At 71.9% G+C, this 19,015-nt stretch overlaps 5 protein-coding genes across 5 annotated transcripts; 2 read left to right on the forward strand and 3 right to left on the reverse strand.

Annotated features, from left to right (window-relative positions):
• Window positions 1-216: 216 nt before the first annotated feature.
• On the reverse strand, window positions 217-1,220 carry LHC35 (putative plastid light harvesting protein; the record flags this gene model as incomplete). The annotated part of the gene is made up of 2 exons (XM_009037483.1): window positions 217-912; window positions 1,133-1,220. 2 exons carry the CDS (start codon window positions 1,207-1,209, stop codon window positions 381-383), a joined length of 609 nt encoding a protein of 202 aa, XP_009035731.1.
• A 1,575-nt stretch (window positions 1,221-2,795) lies between these two features.
• Window positions 2,796-3,146, forward strand: AURANDRAFT_15226 (hypothetical protein; the record flags this gene model as incomplete). The annotated part of the gene is made up of 1 exon (XM_009037397.1): window positions 2,796-3,146. A coding segment is annotated over one exon (351 nt), but the record flags the coding sequence as incomplete, so codon positions are not given.
• Window positions 3,147-6,716: 3,570 nt separating this feature from the next.
• On the reverse strand, window positions 6,717-8,129 carry AURANDRAFT_24120 (hypothetical protein; the record flags this gene model as incomplete). Its single annotated transcript, XM_009037482.1, has 3 exons — window positions 6,717-6,890; window positions 6,987-7,409; window positions 7,557-8,129. 3 exons carry the CDS (start codon window positions 8,127-8,129, stop codon window positions 6,717-6,719), a joined length of 1,170 nt encoding a protein of 389 aa, XP_009035730.1.
• Window positions 8,130-9,883: 1,754 nt separating this feature from the next.
• Window positions 9,884-15,594, reverse strand: AURANDRAFT_63280 (hypothetical protein; the record flags this gene model as incomplete). The annotated part of the gene is made up of 4 exons (XM_009037481.1): window positions 9,884-11,710; window positions 11,773-11,782; window positions 12,644-14,331; window positions 14,641-15,594. 4 exons carry the CDS (start codon window positions 15,592-15,594, stop codon window positions 9,884-9,886), a joined length of 4,479 nt encoding a protein of 1,492 aa, XP_009035729.1.
• Window positions 15,595-15,828: 234 nt separating this feature from the next.
• Window positions 15,829-18,990, forward strand: AURANDRAFT_63281 (hypothetical protein; the record flags this gene model as incomplete). Its single annotated transcript, XM_009037398.1, has 2 exons — window positions 15,829-16,640; window positions 16,830-18,990. 2 exons carry the CDS (start codon window positions 15,829-15,831, stop codon window positions 18,988-18,990), a joined length of 2,973 nt encoding a protein of 990 aa, XP_009035646.1.
• Between the last annotated feature and the right edge of the window lie 25 nt (window positions 18,991-19,015).

A 19,015-nucleotide genomic window follows, 5' to 3' on the forward strand; every position in this document is an offset into this window, starting at 1 on the left:
TTTCTCGCTCCAGACGCCGTCCGCCGGCGGCGGCGCGTAGGGCCCCACCTTCGTCCCCTTTGGAGGCCGCTTCATTGTGGACGACTGCGTTATTCCATCGTGCGGGGCTGCGTAGCCTCTGCGTCGTCAAGGCTTCAACCGTACTGCAACCCGCGATGTTGAAGTCATGGAAGGGGAGGCGCACCCGGCGCCCGGCGACCGAGGGCTGGGAGAAGCGCCGTTGAGGAGCATTATCGCACTGGCTAATCGCCGACCTTCCGTCGGGACGCGCTCTTACTCCGCGCCGCCCGCGCGCGCGTCGCGGCCGCCGCGCGCGCGCGGCCGCCGCGCCGTCGTGGCCGCGCCGCCGCCGACCGCGCCGACCGCACCGCCGTCGCCGCTTAGGCGAAGGGGTTGAAGTTGAGCGCGAGGAGCTGCTCGGAGAGCGTCTCGCCGGTCTGGCCCTCGGCGAGCATCGCGCCGGCGACGCCGAGCATGGCGAGGCGGCCGTTGGCCATCTCGGCGTTGAGCTTCTGGAGCTTCTCCTCGCCCTCGTACTTGGCGCCGAAGAAGCCGACGCCGTAGTCGCCGGAGTAGTTGGACGCGGGCCACCACGCGAGCTCGACGAGGCCGAAGAAGAGGAGGATCTGGAGGAGGCCCGCGGAGGGGACCTTGGAGAGGCCGTAGATGCCGTTGGGGATGTCGGAAAACTTGAGGCCCTGGGACTTGGAGAGGTAGCCGGGGAACTCGATGTTCGCGTTGTGGACGAGGATGCCGACGAACGCGACCATGGTCACGCGGCCGTGCTTGCGCTCGACGGCGCGGCGGCGCACGAAGGACTCGGGCTGGTCCTCGCAGTAGTTGAGCGGGTCGAAGAAGCCCGCCGGGGGCTGCACGCCGATCTCGAACTCCTCGACGGCCTTGAGCGAGGACCTGCGCGCGCGGTTTCGTCGGGCGCGGCGCGCGCGCGCGGGTCGGGCGGGTTCCGAGGCGCTCGCGCGGGGCTTTATGTGCCGCGGCGGCGGGCTCCGGGGCGCCACGCCGCGCGGGGCCCGCCCGCGCGATCGCCGTCGCTTTCGACCGCCGATCGGCGAATCGAGCCATTTTGGGAGCCCACGGCGCGTTTCCCGTCATTTCGACGCCGGTTTTCTACGTGGCGCGGGCCGCCGGCATGGCCGACTGGAACGCGACGGCGCTCGAGGCGCAGAGGGCGACGATAAGCTTGAACATCGTTGATTGATGGAAGGTCTTGAGCTTGCGGCTGAGATGCTCGAAGTGTTGGATCGGCGACCCCCGGCGGCGCCAGGCTTCCTCGGCGCGTCGTCCTCGACGCGGCTGGGAGCCACGCGCCGCGAAATTCCGCACGTCCGCATCACTCTTGGGTCCGCGCACCACCGTGGCTGCTCCGCGTCGGAGCGAGCCGGTGTCGGCGACTCGGAGCCGCGCTCGCGCGCGACGAACACGAACCTTGAGGGTTGCGACGCGTCCTGGACCGGGCCGCCGCTCGACCGCCACGAACCGCCGCACATCTACGGCCGATGCCGCCTAGCAGCCGCAAAATAGGCCGCCTCAGACTCGTCCGGAGGCGCTGCACGCCGTCCATCGAGGAAGGACTCGTCGTCCATCGCGAAGTGGTGAAAGAGGCGCCAACAGCTCGAGCACTGCCCTGTTGCGCGCGCGCGCGCTGCACGCGCGACGCTCGAAAGATGTCCTGGGACGACGACGCGGAGTCGAGCGCCGATGAGCTCACGCACACGACGCTGACGCGCGCCTTCCGGTCGTCGCGCGCGGCGGAGAAGGCGGCCCTGGACGAGTTCGTCGCCGTCGAGCGCGCCGTGCTCGGCGACGAGGTGCAGGCGTCGTCGCCGCGGCGGAGCGCGCAGCGGCCGCCGCGCGACGACGCGGCGCTCGCGGCCATGTACGGCGCGGACGGCGCGGACGACGGCGCCGCGTCCGACGACGACGACGCCGCGGCGGTTTCGGCCGCGGCGGCCGCGCGGCCCGCGCGCAACGGCGCCGCCCGGCGCAACGGCGCCGCGCGGCGCAACGGCGCCGAGGCGCCGCCGTCGCGCCAGCCCGCGGCGCGGCCCGCGGCCGCGCCGAGGCCCGCGCGGAACGGCGCGGCGCCGCCGCGAAATTCCGCGGCCGCGGCGCCGCGAACGTCCGAGAGCCGAAGTACGCTGCGGCTCGCGCTGGCCCAGTGCCAGGAGGATCTCGCCAAGAGCGCGGAGACGACGCGGCGCCTCGAGCGGTCGCTCGCGGACATCGAGCGGCGCGTCGCGGAGGCGGACGCGCGCGCGGACGACGAGGACGCGGCGCTCGACGCCTTCGAGGCGCAGCAGAAGGCGTCGATCGCCAAGGAGAAGCGGGGCGTCGAGCGCGAGCGGTCCAAGCCCGAGGAGGGCGCCGCGGGCGACGAGGCCGCGCTCGACGCCGAGGTCGAGGCGATGTCGGCGACGATCGCGCGCCTGAAGCTCCAGGGCGACCGGCGCCGGCAGAAGTTCCTCGCGCGCGAGGCGTCCCTGCAGGAGGCCTACGACGCGAAGATGGCGTCCGTGCGGGACGCCGAGGCCGCCGTCGCCGCCGAGGAGGCGCGCGCCATGGCGCCGCCGGACCGGTCGTCCAAAAAACCGGCGCACAAGCGGCCGCCGCCCGTGCGGACGACGCCCGCGCCGGCGGACGCCGCGCCCGCGCCGTCGTCGGCGCCCGCGGACCGGCCCCAGCGGCCCGCGACGTCCGAGCGGCCGAAGCGCGACGACGCTCCGCCGCGCGCGACGGCGCCGGCCGAGCCGCCGTGGCGGCCCGTCAAGGGCCGCGAGGGCATCCGCGAGCGCACGTTCCCCGACGGGAAGAAGGAGGTCGAGTACAAGAACGGCACGCGCAAGGCCGTGTCGCCCGACGGCGCCGTCGAGGTTCGCTTCGCGAACGGCGACGTCAAGAGCGCGGACGCGGCGACGGGCCGCGTCGTCTACTACTACGCGTCGGCCCAGACGACGCACACGTCGGACCCGAAGCGCAACATCGAGATCTTCGAGTTCCCCAACGGCCAGGTCGAGAAGCACAACCAGGACGGCTCCAAGGACATCACGTTCCCCGACGGCACGAAGAAGTTCGTCCACGCCAACGGCTCCTCCCGGACGCGCTTCCCGGATGGAGTCGTGGTCGAGTCGTAACACGGCGGCCGCGTTCGGCGTTTCGGGCGGCGCGAGGCGCGTTCGCCGGTCGCCGGCCGAGTCGGGCGCCAAGCGGGCGCCGTCATCTCGACCGACCTCGCCTACTCGCGCCCGACGACGAGGCGTGGGCAGGTCGACGCCTTTCGCCGCCGACGCGAACGGATCCCGACGTCGCATAGCTCAAAAAACTCCATCGACGCTCGTCGCCGCCGCATAGCTCCGCGAAAGACACACCCATGAGCCACCTCGACAGCATCCACCGGCGCGAGCGCGCGGTCGAGCTCTGCGAGCAGGCGCAGAACCTGGCGAACATGGGCTACCTGCCCGAGTGCCTCGCGAAGATCGAGGAGGGCCTCGAGTGCCACGCGCAGTGCAAGGAGCTGCTGGCGCTCAAGGCGGAGGTCGAGCCCCGCCTCGCGGCACTCGAGGAGGCGCTCGAGAAGGCCGCGCTCCGCGCGGCGAAGCGGCGGCACCTCAAGGACAAGAAGCGCGAGGACATGAAGCTCGCGGACGCGGCGCGCGTGCTCGGCGTCGCGCCGGACTGCCGCGACGAGGCCGTCTTGAAGCGCGCGTTCAAGAAGGAGTCGCTCCGGCACCACCCCGACCGGAACCGCGGCGACGCGGACGCGACGCGGCGGTTCCAGCTCGTCAACGACGCCTACGAGAAGTTCTGCGCCGCCATCGCCGAGGGCGGCGGCGTTGAGGCCCAGGCGCCCTACGACGGCGACGCCGCGCGGAAGGCGTTCCAGGCGCACCTCGAGTCGCTCGAGGTCGGCTCCTGGGAGGTCTTCGCCGACGTCTACCGGCGGGTCCAGTACGACGCGCCCACGGAGGCCGTCAAGAACCAGGGCGAGCGGAAGCAGGCCTTCGCGGAGTACCAGAACGCGCGATTGAAGGTCGAGAAGGCGAAGGAGCGCGCGGACGCGGCGAAGCTCGAGCAAAAGCACAAGCAGGCCTTCCTGGGGCTCCTCGCGGAGCACGCCTTCGTCGACGGCAGCGCGACGTGGCGCGAGGCCGGCCCGAAACTGCGGGAGCACTGCCGCGCGCACAAGGACGCGCGCTTCGGGTTGTTGGAGGACGACGTCAAGCAGCGGGCCTTCGAGGACTTCGTGCGCGAGCTCGCGGCGACGGAGAAGGCCGCCAAGGAGGCGCGGTCGCGCAAGCGCGGCGCCGACTTCGCCGCCTACCTCGGCGAGGTCGAGGCGACGCTGCTCGGGGCCGCGCCCGCCGACGCGGCGTCCGAGCTCGCCAAGTGGGAGGCGCTCCGCTGGTCCAAGGTCGACGACGCGCTCCGCGCCGTGCGGGACCCGCGCTACGCGTGCCTGAGCAGCGACGGGCGCCGGCGCGAGTTCGACGCGTTCCGGCGGGGCAGGGTCGAGGGCCTCGGCGGCGTCTTCAAGGAGGAGAAGAAGCGGTCCAAGAGCCGCGACGGGCGGTCCCGCGACGAGTCCAGGGGCCGCTCGTCGCGCGACCGGAGCCGCCGCGACGACTCGCGCGACCGGAGCCGCCGCGACCGGAGCCGGGACCGGAGCCGCCGCGACCGGTCGCGGTCCCGGGACCGGAGCCGCCGCGACCGGAGCCGGGACCGGGGCCGCCGCTAAGGGGCCCTTAGCCGATGAGGGGCCGCTTCGGGTCCGGCGGGAAGGCGAGCGCGTGGAGCTCGTGGTCGCGGCTCGCGCGGATGGCGAAGCCCGTCTCCGCGTAGCGCGCCGCGCGCGGCGGCGGCCGCGGCTCGCGGCCGCGGTCCTCCTCCGGGTGGAGGCGCCACTTGTCGTCGAGCGTGCGGAGCACGTAGTCGACGCGGGACACGGCGCGGTGGTGGCGGAGCACGTGCGCGAGGCCGTTCGCGGCGATGCGCGCGGCCTCGCGCGGCCGCTCGAGGTAGTAGGCGAGCTTGCGCCGCAGGTCGCCCTTGTCGTGCGTGTCGTAGACGACGCAGTGGACGCCGTCGACGAGCGCGTAGGGCTGGGGCGTGTGGAGCTCGTCCGTGAAGACGAGCGCGCCCGAGCTCAGCGCCTCGAAGAGGCGGAAGTCGCCGTCCCAGTGCGAGGGGTTGCAGGTCACGACGATCTGCGCCGACCGCATCCAGCCAAAGTAGGACGCGTCCACGGTCTTCCGGTGGCCCCCCGTGTCCCCGACGACGGCGTCCTCGCCCGGCGCCAGCCCGAACTCGCCGAAGAGGATCTCCCTGAGGAACCCGACGACGCGCGTCCGCGCGGGCTGCTTCTCCGCGTGCGTGCGCACCGTGCAGACGACGCGCACGTCCCGCGGCGCGCCCAGGACCATGCCCGACGTGTAGTTGTCCCAGACGCTGTAGGGGAAGGGCACGAAGTACTGGCCGAGCGCGGGCCTGTCGCGGTTCTTCCACGCGCGCGACCCGTGGTACGCGCAGTGGTCGCCGTCGCCCTCGCAGACGGCCTTGGACGCCTTCTTCGCGATGACGTCGCCGGGCGCGTCGCCGCCGTCGTGGTGCGTGCCGTTGCGCTTGTGGACCTGCCGGCGCGCGGGTTCCCCCGGATCGCGCGGAACAAAAACGGACGCCGCGCGTCGCACCCAGGAGCGCTTAAAGTAGACGCCGAGGTGGTGCTTGTTGACCTGGGGCCAGTTGCCCGGCGCGTCGCTCTCGTCGAGCACCGCGAGCTTCGCGAGATCGCCCGGCCGGAGCGCGTACTTCTCCACGCGGAACTCGTGGGCGCAGGTCGGGATCCAGACGAGGGCGTCGGCCGCCGCCGGGTTGGCCTCGTCGACGAGGTGCGGGTGGGCGTCGAAGCCGCCCTTCATCAGATTCTTGAACCGCCAGCCGCGCTCGCCCTTGCCCTCGTCCGCGGGCACGACCCAGACGCGCCAGGGCCGCCGGATCTGCAGGTAGGGCGCCACGCAGACCTCGCCGCCCTCGTCGGCGAAGCCGCCGACGCAGAGCGCGCCCGGCGCGCGGGCCCGCGACGCGACGCCGACGGCCTCGAGGCTCTCCCACTGGCCCCGCTCGCCCGCGGCCCACTCGCGCACGGCGGCCCCGAGCGGCGGCACGACGAAGGGCGGCGGCGGCGGCGGCCGCGCGGCGACGGCGGGCGGCGGCGGCGGCGGCGGCGGCGGCGGCGGCGGCGGCGGCGGCGGCGGCGGCGGCGGCGGCGGCGGCGGCGGCGGCGGCGGCGGGAGGCTGCTGTGCGTGCCAAAGGCGTGCAGGTTGCCCGGCCCGTGCGCCGCCGACGAGCTCAGCGACGACGCCCGGTGCAGGAGGCGGTTGCACAGGAGCAGCGCGAACGACAGCGCGACGACGAAGACGCGCTGCCGCGTCACGCGGACGCGCTCGTAGAGCATCGCGGTGTTCACGACGATGGGGGCAGCATAATCGTACGGGGCTCCAAAACGGTTCAATAACAGATCTTGCACCGGCGCCCAAAAAGCTGATGCATGCGCCACGCGTATCGTATGAGTCTAGCATGCGGCGAATAGAATCCGATTCGCGCGCATCCCCGGAGGTCGCTGTCGTAGTTTCCAAATCGCAGTTACAAGGCCCGCTGCACGCGCGCGGCGCGGAGCGGAGGCGCGGCGAAGGTCGCCCGCCTAGATGAGCGCGGTCTGCATCTGGCAGCGGTCGCCCATGTAGCCCTCGAAGCACTCGCACTCGCCCGTGGAGTAGTCGCACTTGCCGCGGCGGCCGCACTCGTAGGAGTTGTAGTCCGCCGTGACCTGCTCCTTGACGAAGGAGAAGATGTCGGGCATGGACGTGACGTTGCCCTTGTACTGGAGGAACGGGGCCGTGCCCATCTTCTGGGTGTTGCCGCCGATGACGCCGCCCGTGATATTCGCGCGCGAGTGCGACTTGAGCGAGACGGGGTTCTCGAGCTTGGGCGTGCAGCCGTCGAGGCACTCGTCGGTCTCGACCTCGAGGAGGTACTGGGGGCCCATGACCGTGTCGCCCGTGAAGGCGATGAGGCAGGAGAGGGCCGGGTAGAGCGACGTCAGGTTCTGGTGCACGTACTGGAGCGAGCAGTCGACGTCGACGTCGTCGATGACGTAGTTCGGGAGCTCGACGAGCGCCTTGCGGACGTCGAAGGAGAAGGCCTTGGAGATGTTGAAGACGTTCGTCTCGTTGAGGACGAGGGGCTTGGTCGTGTAGGACTGGTTCATCTTCGACGTGAAGGTGAGCGCGAAGGACTTGTTGAGGAAGTCCTTGAAGCAGTCCGGGTCCCAGTTGTCGCTGTTCTGGCCGTTGAAGCCGGCGATGGACGTGGCGCCCCGGGCCCAGTTGTTGGACTCGTACTTGCCGTACCAGCCGCCGTTGGTGCTGTCGCCGAAGCCGCCGTTGCAGACCTCGCCGGAGGGGTTGTAGGTGATGCCGTCGCCCGTCTCGCCCGCGGCGATGAGCGTCACGTTCTGGACCTGGTACTTGAGGGCCGTGACGAGGTTGAGGCGCTCGTCGAGGACGTCGTTGCCCTTGGGGCACATGCGGCGCGAGCAGTCGATGTCCGTGTAGCCCGGCTCGCAGACGCACAGTTTGACCTTGCCCGAGTCCCACGCGGGCGCCTGCGCGAGCGTGACCGGCTCCGTGCCGAGGCCCGTGAGGGAGTTGGACTTGGCCGTGTAGTAGTCGCCCCAGACCGTGCCGAAGGGCGCGTCCTCGGCGTAGGTGCAGGCGCCGTGGCCGGAGCAGTCGTTCGGGCACGTCTGGATGCCGCAGCCCTTGCCCGTGTAGCCCTCGAAGCACTCGCAGTCGCCCGTGGAGCGGTCGCAGATGCCGACGCCGGCGCACTCGGCGTAGGTGTGGATGTTGCCGTCGCGGTCCGGGGACGCGGACCAGGCGACCTGGTAGGGGCACTTGCGGTCCGAGCAGTCGCCGCCCTCCTGGTCGCCCATGACCCAGTCCTGGTAGCAGGTGCAGGTGTCGTCGCTGCCGCAGGTGCCGTGGCCGGAGCAGGAGTTGGGGCACGAGGCCGCCGCGAGCCCGAGGGCGAGCGCGAGGGAGAGGAGGCGCATCATGTCTTTGGGCAGTGTGTCTGGTGATCACTGGCTCTAGGATGCGTTGATCGTACTGGCTCTCTCGATGGGCAGCCTGGATATATATTTTCATTGATTTTGTTTTCAGCTTCGGCGAGTTTACCACAAGGCTCTCGAGCGTGTGCTCGAGCCGAAGTCGTCCGCAGCTCGTCGCTGCCGCAGCACCATGTGGGAGCCCTACGAGGACGGCTGCGCGGCGCAGGCGTCGACCTCCGGTGCGCCGGGCGGCGGCGCCGTGCTCAGCTTCGAGCTCGAGGCCGTCTTCGACGAGCAGTCGTTCACCAAAGCGAAGCGGGCGCTGCGCGCGCGGCTGCGCGGCGGCGTCGTCGCGCTCGACGCGACGCTCGCGCACGACGACGACGAGAACGCCGACGACGCCTTCGCGGTCGTCCGCGCGGCGCTGCGCGACGACGAGGCGTGCTTCGTGCTCTTCCGCACGGCGACGTGGGCGCTCTGGACCTGGGCGCCCGCGGGCGCGGCCGACGGCGACGCCTACGTCGCGGCGGCCGCGGCGCTGCGCGCGGATCTGGGCGGCGACGTGCGCATCCCCTACGAGGCCAAGTGGCGGTCGCCGGACGACGTCGCGCTCGACCGCCGCGTCGTCCAGGCGCTGCCGCTGGGCTACGACCGCCTCGTCGAGGTCGAGGGCGGCCGCGGAAGCCGGGACCGGAACGCGCCCGAGGTCTCGCCCGAGCCGCGCGAGGTGCCCGAGCCGCGCGAGGTGCGCTACGCGCTTTAGAGCGACGCTTAATACCAGGGGACATGGGAGAGCATGCTTCGGAATGACCGCCCAGTGCGCTATAAGCCGAGTATCCATAGCGTAATGGTAGAAGATTGTTTTGTTGCTGGGCACATCATCCTCCCGGTTGCCGTCCCACCCGCCCCGCTGATACCAAGTGGCAGCAAAAAACTCCACATCCGTAACGACGCCCCTGACCTGGTCGGTATGCAGGCACCTTTGGAACTCGAGCGTGAGGCCAAGTTCGAAACGCCAGGGGCGCAGCGATGGATCAACCCGAAGGGTTTTCTCGTGCCACATGCACAGGAACGAGAAGGGCTGGTCCGGGTCACTCGATCCGTCTCGGTCCTTTATGTGACGGTCGCGGAAGGTGACAAGCCGTGCGACGCGTCCATCGGGCCGCTCCAGTAGCCAACTCGTTTCCAGGGGCTCCAGCGGACATGGAGGAGACTCACCGCGCGCGGGCAAAGCAGGAAATATGTCTATGATCTCTGGTTCCACCGCGGGCTCGAAGCCACCTTGGTACAGGCCCGAGGTAAGCATGCCGGCTTGGTGATCCTCTTCATCGTCATCTACCACCGTCGGCGCGAACGGGTACCGCGCCAGGAAAACGACGGCGTCGCCGGACGTCACGGTGACGACGCACGTCAGCGGCTCGGTCACGTCGGGAGGCGCAGCACGATCGCGCTCGAGCAGAGTCGCGCGGCGGAAGCGCTCCCGGCCGGGGGGCTGTGAATTCAGCACACTCCAGTGCTTGGGCGCTTTGCGCGCAGCGAACGCGTTCCACAGTCCGTCGCGACGAAGTACCGCGCTGAGTAAGCGCGAGGTGAGCGACGGAAACCAAGTCTCGCACGGAGCGAGACAGAGGAAGACCTCTGTCCACAGGTCCTCGCTCATGCGCATGGACCCAGGGCTCTCGCACATCGTCTCCCGAGCCGTGCGAGCGCGGCAGCCCCGCGTCAACGAGAGCCTCAACCAAAACGTCCTACCTCCCCTACAGCGTCGTTATCTGGGCCCGCGTGCGCGCCATCTCGCCGCGCAGCGGTGCGGCGTCGGGCGCGTCGGCGTGGGCCGCGGCGAGGTGGACGCCGCGGCGCGCGTGGCCCGGGCTGAACTCGAGGGACCGAGCGGCGTGCGCCGCGTTCGGCGAGAAGGGCCCCTTCTGCCTGCGGCCCGACGCGCGCGAGAGGCGGATGTCCGTCGAGTGGGAGGAGTGGGAGTCGTAGGAGCCCGCGTCGTCGAAGAAGCCCTCGAGGAACGACTCCGGGTCCATGTCGGGCCGCGGCCCCGCGGCGTTGCGGCCCGGGACGGACGGCGCGTCCGGCGCGAAGCCCAGGTGCCGGTTCTCGTCGAAGTCGGCCTTGGGCAGGCGCACGCGGCGCCGCTTGAACCACTCGACGGCGGCGTCGTGGCGCCGCAACTGCGCCTTGTGCACGGGCCGCTCGCCGCGCGAGTTCTCGGCGTTGATCGTGACGCCGCGGGCCCGGAGCACCCGCAGCGCGCCGACGTTGCCGTGGTAGGCCGCGACGTGGGCCACCGTGTCGCCCTTGGGCGTCGCCGTCTCGAGCGCGACGCCCAGCGTCGCCAGCGGCAGCAGCATCGCGCCGCCGTTGACCGTCGCCGCGACGTGCGCGAGCGTCCAGCCCGCGGCGACGCGCAAATCCCGCAAAAAATCGGGGCCGTAGCGCTCCTTGAGCCGCGCCAGCACCTCCACGTTCGACTCGTGGACGGCCTTGAGCGCCAGCGCGGGCACGTAGTGGCGGCCGCGGTTCGCGTCGGCGGGGCCGCCGCCGTCGACGAGCAGCGTCCCGCCGTGGCCCACGCCCGCCTTGGGCTGGGCGTCGTGGGCCGCGCGCCCGCTCCGCCCGACGAACTCGATCGCGGGCAGCCGCGGCCGCTCGAAGGGCGTGTCGAGGCGCACGTCGCCGCAGATCTGGCGGCTCCGCGACGGCGCGCGGTCGTCGCCGCCGGCCTCGTCGTCGAGCTCCTCGGCGTCCTCGTCGGCGTCGACGTCCGCGGGGATGGGCCACTCGTGGAAGTTGATGCCGACGACGCCGAAGCCCAGGAGCAGGCTGCCGACGCCGACGCACCGCTCCGCGGAGTGGAGGTAGAGCGGCGCGATGCCGAGCTTCGCCCGCTGGTTCCGAGGCAGCTCCTCGACCTCCTCCGTGACGACGCCGACCCACTGGCCCGCGTAGAAGACGGGCGACCCGTGGCACTGCACGGGCGCGGGATCGCGGAGGAAGAGCCGGTCGCTCCGGACGTCGTACTCGTCGAGGTGGAGCACGTGCTCCGTCTTCGTGACGCCGTGGACGTGGGAGTAGGTCGTCAGCGTCGGCCCCGCGCCGACCTCGCCCATGGTCGCCGCCAGGCCCGACATGACCTCCGGCGACGGCACGAGCGGCCAGATCCGCGGCCCCCGGAGCGGCTCGCCGTCGACGCCGACGACCACCAGGCCGTGCTCCGGGATCTCGCGCCAGAGCGCCCGCGGCAGCAGCCGCGCCTTCGCCGTCGGCTCCGCGCTGCCGTCGCAGTAGAAGTCCGCGGACGCGTGGTCCGCGTCGACCATGGACATGCACCGCTTGCCGTCGTGGTCGCCGCCGCCCACGAGCACCGCGCAGCTCCCGTTGACCATGAGCAGCGTCCCCGTGCGCGCGAAGCGGCCCGGCGAGTTCACCAGGCACACGGCCCGCTGCCACTGCGTCTGCGCGTTGCGGAAGTCGTGGACCTGGCGCGGCGACAGGACGCTAAAGTCGTCGTTCGACATGCCCGGGGCGTGGGACCCGCCCCGGCCCAGCGTCGCGCGGCTCCCGCCGATGCGCTGCGTGTCCATCGTCGAGGGAGGGGGCTTAGGTTCCTCTTCGGGAGCTCTCCATCACTAACGCAGGCAGCCCTAGAGGGGTAACATGGTGTGCTTTACAAGTACAACTAAAGTTGTGGCAAATCGACGCCGCTCGACAAGAGCTCGACGACGCCGCGCGATCGCAGCCGAACCATGTCGGAGCACGCGGCGAAGCGGCAGCGCACGTCGTCGCAGGACGCGGCGCCGTCCTACGCGGACTGGCAGGTGCGAAAAAAACGCAGCTTTTTGCCGTCGAACGCGCACACCACAGGGGGCGCGCGACGAGTCGACCGGCAAGACCTACTACTACAACACGAAGACGAACGCGACGCGCGGCACCCGCGCCGCGACCCGCGCGCCGCGCCGCTCGACGCGCCCATGCGCAGGACCTGGGACTGGCCGCCGCCGCTCGACGACGACGGCGGCGCCGCGGCGTCGTCGCCGGCCGAGGACTTCGTCGCGAGCGATACGTTCCGCGGCTACCGCCAAGGTGCGTCGCCGCCTCTGGCGCGTCGCGCCGCCACGCGCCCTCGCAGGCATGGTCTTCAAGCGCGGCGACAAGGGCCAGGGCTACTACGTCGACGAGCCGTCGCGCGCGAGCGACCGCGAGTTCGCGGGGGAGCTGTCCTTCTACCCGGCGAAGACGTTCTGCGGCTACCGCAAGGGCATGGTCTTCCGCAAGGGCGACCGGGGCCTCGGCTACTACAGGGACAACCCCTTCGGCGGCGCCGCGATCGGCGCGCCGTGCGCGCGGCCGCAGCGGAACGCGTAACGAGTCGACGCGTCTCGGCGAAGCTCTTATGTACACCCCGGGCCTTCTGCCCGGGGGTTCAGGACGCCTCCTCGGCGACGGGCGGCGCGGCCGCGGCGGCGAAGGACGGCCTCGGCGGCGGCGACGCGGCGCGCGGCGACCGCGGCGCGGGCAGCGTCGCGGCGCGCTTGAGCGGCGGCTCGCCGTCCGGCGGCGCGAGGGGCGCGGAGTTGGCCCGCTTGAGGGAGCCGGGCGCGTCCGCGTCGCCCGCGTCGTCGCGGAAGAGCACGAGGACGACGGAGATGTTGTCCGCGGACTGGGGCCCGCCGTAGCGGTCGGACCAGCGCTTGAGCGCGAGGTCCGCGAGGCGCTCGGCGACGCGCTTCGCGCGGCCGCCGGCGACGGCGAGGCTCGACGCGCGCCGCGTCTTCCGGTTCGACGTGCTCGTCGCGTCGACGACGCGGAGCTCGTCGGCGACGAACTGGACGGCCTCGGCGTCGCTGACGACGCCGGAGACGCCGTCGGAGTAGAGCACGAGGAAGGCGTCGTCGGGCCCGAGGACGACGCGGCCGACGTCGGGCCGCGGCGACACGAGGAGCTCGCGCGTCGCCGGGTGGCGGCTCCAGCAGTCGCCGAGCGCGCGCGACATGTTGAGGAAGGGCAGGTCGACGACGACGTCGTCGGCCGGGCGCGGCGCGCCCGGCGGCGACCGGGGCGGGTTCGGGTGGAGCGTCCGCCGCTTCGGCGCGGTCAGCTTGAGCGCGTCGCTCTTCCACCGGGGGAGGCCGACGCGCGAGTCGACGCAGCCGCCGGCGCGGCCCGCGCCGTAGAGGTAGACCGTGCCGCCCGCGGCCTCGATGCGCTGCCGCTCGGCCTCGTCGTGGGCCTTGTGGTCCTTCGTGAGGCCCCGCGCCGCGACGGCGCGGCCGAGGTCCGGCGGCGTGAGGCTCACGGCGCTCGGCGAGCTCCGCGACGCGCGCGGCGCTTCGCCGACGCAGCCGAGGACGGCGCGCGAGTCGCCGACGTGGGCGACGTCGAGGACGTTCCCCGACTCCCGGAGCACGCAGAGCACGGCCGTCGTGCCCGCCGTCGAGTCGCTCCGGAGCGTCGCGTTCTTCGGCCACGTGCCCACGCAGGCCTCCATCTCGCGGTGCGTCTCCTCGAAGCCCGCGACGAGGGCCGCGCCCGCGGCGCTGGCGTCGTCGCCGCCGAGGCGGAGCACGTTGCCCCAGAGCCGCTCCGTCGCGTGCTCCGCGGCCTCCTGGCCGCCGTGGCCGTCGAAGACGCCGACGACGAGGCCCACGCCGGGCTCGCGCCGCACGAGCACGCGGTCCTGCTGCTCCGCGCGCCCGCCCTGGCGCACGGCGGACCCGACGGACTCGACGCAGCGGCCGGGCCGCGTCCTCGGCGCGGGCGCCGGCGGCGGGCTCGGCAGGCTCGGCTCGTCGTCGGACAGCGCGCGCGGCGACGCCTCGTCCTCGGACGCCGACGGCGCGACGAAGACGAGCGCGCCGGGGGACCCGGGGGACGACGGGGCCTTCGGCGACGCCTCCGCCGGCGCGTCGAGCGCGACGGGCGACGCCGGTTCCGCCGCGCGCGACGCCGCGGCCGCCTCCTTCTCCGTGAACGTGCACGGCTCCTCGGACTTGCGCCCCTCCGCGCCGCCGTCGTGCGGGGGCGCGTCGCCCGCCGGCGCCGGCTCGGACGGCGCGGCCGGTTCCGCCGGCGGTTCAGACGGTTCCGCCGCGGGCGCCGGTTCGCGCGCCGCGGCCTCGGCGGCGTCCGGCGCCGCCACCGGCGCGGCGGGCGCCTCCGCGGCGTCCTCGACGACGGCGGCGGCCGGCGCGGCCTCCGCGGGCGCGTCTGCACTTGCCGCGGCGTCGACGTTCTCAGCGACCTCTACGGTCGCCGAATGCTCCGCAACCGGCGCGTCGCTCGTCGTTGCAGGCGCATCGCTGCTTGGTGGTGCGTCGTCCTGCGGTGGTTTGTTATCGTTCATGGCGCTCGCAGGAGGCGCCGGTGCCTCGGTCATGCGGCCACGAGCACGGACGAGTGCCCTGCGCGCGTTCAAAGTCCGAGCAGGTTCCGGCTCGTCCGACGCTGGACCCTGGCCGGGGGTAAATCAGTGTGGCGATTACGCCTCCGCCTCGACGTAGACCCCCCCGCGCCGCCGGCAGGCCGCGTCGACGAGGCCCAGCATCTTCTCGACGTGCTCGACGTGGGGGTCGTAGGCGCCCGGCGGCGTCGGCGGCGCCGCGGGGATCGCCTTCCGCGTCTTGTCGACCGCGGTCGTGTCGACCGCGCGGCCCTCGGCGAGGACGGCGACGAGCGCGTCGTCGAGGCCCGGGTGGAGCGCCGGGCCGAGGCGCGACGCCCAGGCCCCGCGGTGCGCCCCCGGGTCCGTGGCCACGGCGAAGGGCGCGCAGACCACGAAGCGCGGGTCCACGAGCGCGAGCTCCGACGCGAGCGCCGCGGCCGAGTTCCCGAGCACCGCGGCCTCCTCGGGCCAGGGCGGGAACTCCCCGAGCCGGTGCACGCTCGTCGACACGAGCGTCTCCCGCGCGCCGCGCAGCACGACGAGCACGCGCAGGTCCGCGCCCGCGGCCTCGGCCATCGTCGCCAGCGTCTGCATGTCCGGGTGGTGCAGCACCTTGTCCGGCGGCCCAAAGTTCGGGTAGGACATCATGCCCGCGTCGGGGATCGTCGCGCCGTCGGCGTTGACGTTGAGGAGGTACAGCACGGGCGCGCCGCGGTCCCGCGGCGCGTCCCGGAGGTGCTGGAGCCGCGCGAAGAACCGCTTCCGCAGCGCCGCGATGTCCGCCGCCGCCTGGCGGCCGTAGACGAAGATGCCCGTCGGGTGGCTCCGGTTCCCGTGGAGCAGCTGGCCGAGCTCGCGGTCGTGGCGGCAGAGCACGCGCCGCCGCACGCACATGGCGAACATGTTGCTCAAGCTGTGGTGGCCGCTGCCCTCGAGGCCCGCGATGAAGAGGAACCGCGCCGGGGCGTCGACCGTCTTCTTCACGTAGTGCGGGCAGGTGGTGCAGGGCTCCGGCTGGGCGAAGCATCGGAAGAGAGAGCACAGCGCGATGATGCAAATATGCCGGTTGACCATCGTTTGGACCGGGCAGCGTCTTGCTTGACTTCTAGGCTAGGTACTTCAAGCGACGGAGGGCCACCGATGGTCCGGGAGGATCGGCGAAAACTGTGAAGGTGCCGTGCTTGTGTCGAGCACTCCCGCGCAGTGGGCGGTCCCACACTGCGAGGAGGAAACTTTCGTAGGCACGAAAGCATTAGGTGGGAATTCAAGTGAAGCTCAACAAAGGGCTCGCTTAAAAACTCCACTGCGATGTCGCCTCCGGAGCCAGCACCTGCCGAGGCCGCGCCGCCCACCGAGGCCGCGCCGCTGACTAAAAAACAGCAAAAAGCCGAAGCCTACAAACAAAAACGAAAAGAGCAGCAAAAGGAGCGGCAAAAGGAGAAGCGCGCGGCGGCCAAGGCGTCCAAGGCCGCCGACGCGGCGGCGGCGGCGGCGCCGAGGTCGCCGCGGACGGCGCCCACGGACGAGGCCATCGACGCCGCCATCCTCGCGGCGCTCGCGCTCGACGACGACGGCGGCGACGCGGCGCCGCCGCCGAAACCCGACAAGAAGAAGAAGGCGCCGAAGAAGCCGAGCGACGAACCGCAGCCGCCGCGCGAGGAGAAGAAGAAGAAGGCGCCGAAGAAGAAGAAGGACGACGTGCTCGCGCGCGTCGCGGACAACATCGCGACCTTCAAGACCGAGGCCGAGGCGCCGCCGCCGCCGGCCCCGCCGGCCCCGGCGCCGCCGCCGCCGGCGCCGCGGCCCGAGGAGCGGCTCAAGGGCATGGCGCCGCGCGTCGTGTCGCTGACGCCCGCGGACCCCGAGGAGGAGGCGCGGAAGAAGCTCGAGGCCGCGCTCGCGTCCGTCGGCGCCGGGCCGGCGCCCGAGGCCAAGGAGGACGCGCCGGAGTGGACCGACGACGAGCAGCAGCGCCTCGACGGCGCGCTCGCGGAGGTGCCCGCGGACCTGCCGAAGAAGGAGCGATGGAAGCGCATCGCCGCGCTCGTCGGCAAGGCGCCGTCGGAGTGCGCGAAGCGGTACCTCGAGGTCCGGCGCGCGCTCCTCCGCCAGCAGGACTCGTAACGCCTGCGCGCCTATTCGCACGCTGGCCGAGTTCGTGACGCAGAGGCGCGCGGGTTCCTTCCAGTCGCGCGGGTGAGCACGCAATGATTCCGCGAGGTGCAAGGTATCCACTTCAAGCTAAGACGCTGCCCATTTATTCGAGGACGCGACGCTATAGGCGGCGCCGCCATGGACGCGCCGTCCAGGGAGATCCCGGACATCTGGGTGCGGACGCGGCGGCGCGGCCTCTTCGGGCTGGCGGTGGTCGCGGCCGCGGCCGTGGCGGCCTGGGCGGGCCGGGGCACGAGCCGCGTCGTGCGGCCCTTCGAGTTCGAGGAAGACGACGAGCACGTCTTCGGGCTGGCGAACGCGTCGGCGAGCCGGCTCGGCAACGCGACGGTGAGCGGCCTGCGGGACGACGACACGGACGTCGACGGCCTCTGCCTCGACTACTGCCCGAACACGACGTCCGCGAACGACGCCGCGTGCCGTCTCTGCGACCTCCAAAAGGTCGTGCGGTTCCACAACGAGTACGAGGACGCGTCGGGCATCCCCATCGGCGAGGGCTACTATCCGTACATGTACCTCGTGGAGATGTGGAAGCCGACGACGGCGGAGCTCAACGCCTTCGAGCTCGGCGACGAGGCCGTGAGCCGCGTGCGCCGCGTCGACTGGTCCGGCGACGACGTCGGCCACGCGGTCGGCAGCCGCGTGACCATGATCTTCGAGACCCACGGCACGCGCAACGTCACCGTGTCCATGCGCGTCGCGACGACGCGGGGCGAGGAGCTCGGGTTCCACGTGGAGCTCGCGGTCACGGTCCGCTACGTGCGCCACGAGATCAGATCGCTGTCCGTGGACGACCGGTCGCGGTTTCTCGACGCCCTGTCCGCGGTCTACGCCACGGGCGACGACCTGGGCAAGAGCGTCTACGGCGACAAGTTCCGCAGCTCCCACTACCTCGTCCGGAAGCACCTGTTGGGCGGCGGCGGCAAGGAGTGCGACCACTGGCACGACGACGCGGGCATCGTCACGCACCACATCGCCTTCACGCTGGAATTGGAGCAGTCGCTCCAGTCCGTCGACGCGTCCGTCAGCGTCCCCTACTGGGACTACAGCTACGACGCGTACTACTACAACGCGTCGAAGCAGACGTGCGGCGCCGACTGCATCGGCGGCGACTGGACCGAGTCGATCATCTGGGACGACGACTGGTTCGGCCCCATCCCCAACGCGTCGTCGAACTACGTCGTCGACGGCGGCGGGCGCTTCTCCTACCTGCCGGTGATGACCGCGTCGCAGGGCGCGCGCGACTACTCGACGATCACGAACTCCTACGGCATGCTCCGGAGCCCCTGGAACCAGAACCCCGTGCCCTACCTCTCGCGGTCCCGCGCCATTTTCGGGGTCGACGACACGACGTCCCTGCCGGACTGCAGCGCCTTCTACTGGGCCTTCAACGACACGACGACGATCGGGAGGCTCTTCGAGCAGTTCAACGGCCAGCTCCACGGGCCCGTCCACATCCTCACGGGCGGCATCTGGGGCTTCGACGCCCAGTTCGAGACGTCGATCCAGAAGTGGATGGCCAACGCCGACGGCGCCATCGCGAAGCAGTCGCTCCAGTCGATCCTGTCGTCGAAGTGGCTCTGGCGCCAGGGCTACTTGCGGTGCCCCGACTCGTGCGCGGCCGACGCGACGGAGTCGTGCACCTGCTCCTGCCCCGAGGAGCTCCGGAGCCACTGGACCGTCGAGGAGTTCTGGAACGCGACGGGCCTCGACGCCGTCGCGGGCGCGGACCTCGCGTCGTGGCCGCGCGAGACGCTGTTGGACGCGATCTGCCACGTGGGCCACGTCGGCGACTCCTGGACGTCGGCGGCGCCGCTGGATCCCATCTTCTGGGTGCTGCACGGGTTGAGCGAGCGCTTCGTGGGGTTCAAGCGGATCCTCGCGCACGAGGGCTACACGCACCTGGACGAGACGTGGAAGTACCACCACTCCATGGACGTGCCCTCGGACACGCACTACGTCTGCGACTGGTCCGGCGTCGGCGACTCCATGGAGCTGCCCACGTGCACGCCGGGCACGTGCGCGGGCCACAAGGAGGACGACCTCCTGCCCTTTGGCGACTTCCTGGGCGTCGGAGACACGTACACGAACCGCCAGTTCTGGGACTTTATTTCTCCGTACAACACGGAGCTTCCGTATACCTACGACTCCTTCACGAACTGGCCCGCATGCGACGCCATGGGCCTCCACTTTAGCGACTTCGCCGACGGCTGGGGGCCGACCACGGCGCCCACGGCCGCGGCGACGCCCATGCCCACCTGGCCCCACGCCGACGACGACGCGCCCGCGGCGAACTAACACTCTATTCGTAGTTTCGCGACGA

Source organism: Aureococcus anophagefferens (assembly GCF_000186865.1).
Source record: "Aureococcus anophagefferens unplaced genomic scaffold AURANscaffold_6, whole genome shotgun sequence".
Lineage (NCBI taxonomy): Eukaryota > Pelagophyceae > Pelagomonadales > Pelagomonadaceae > Aureococcus > Aureococcus anophagefferens.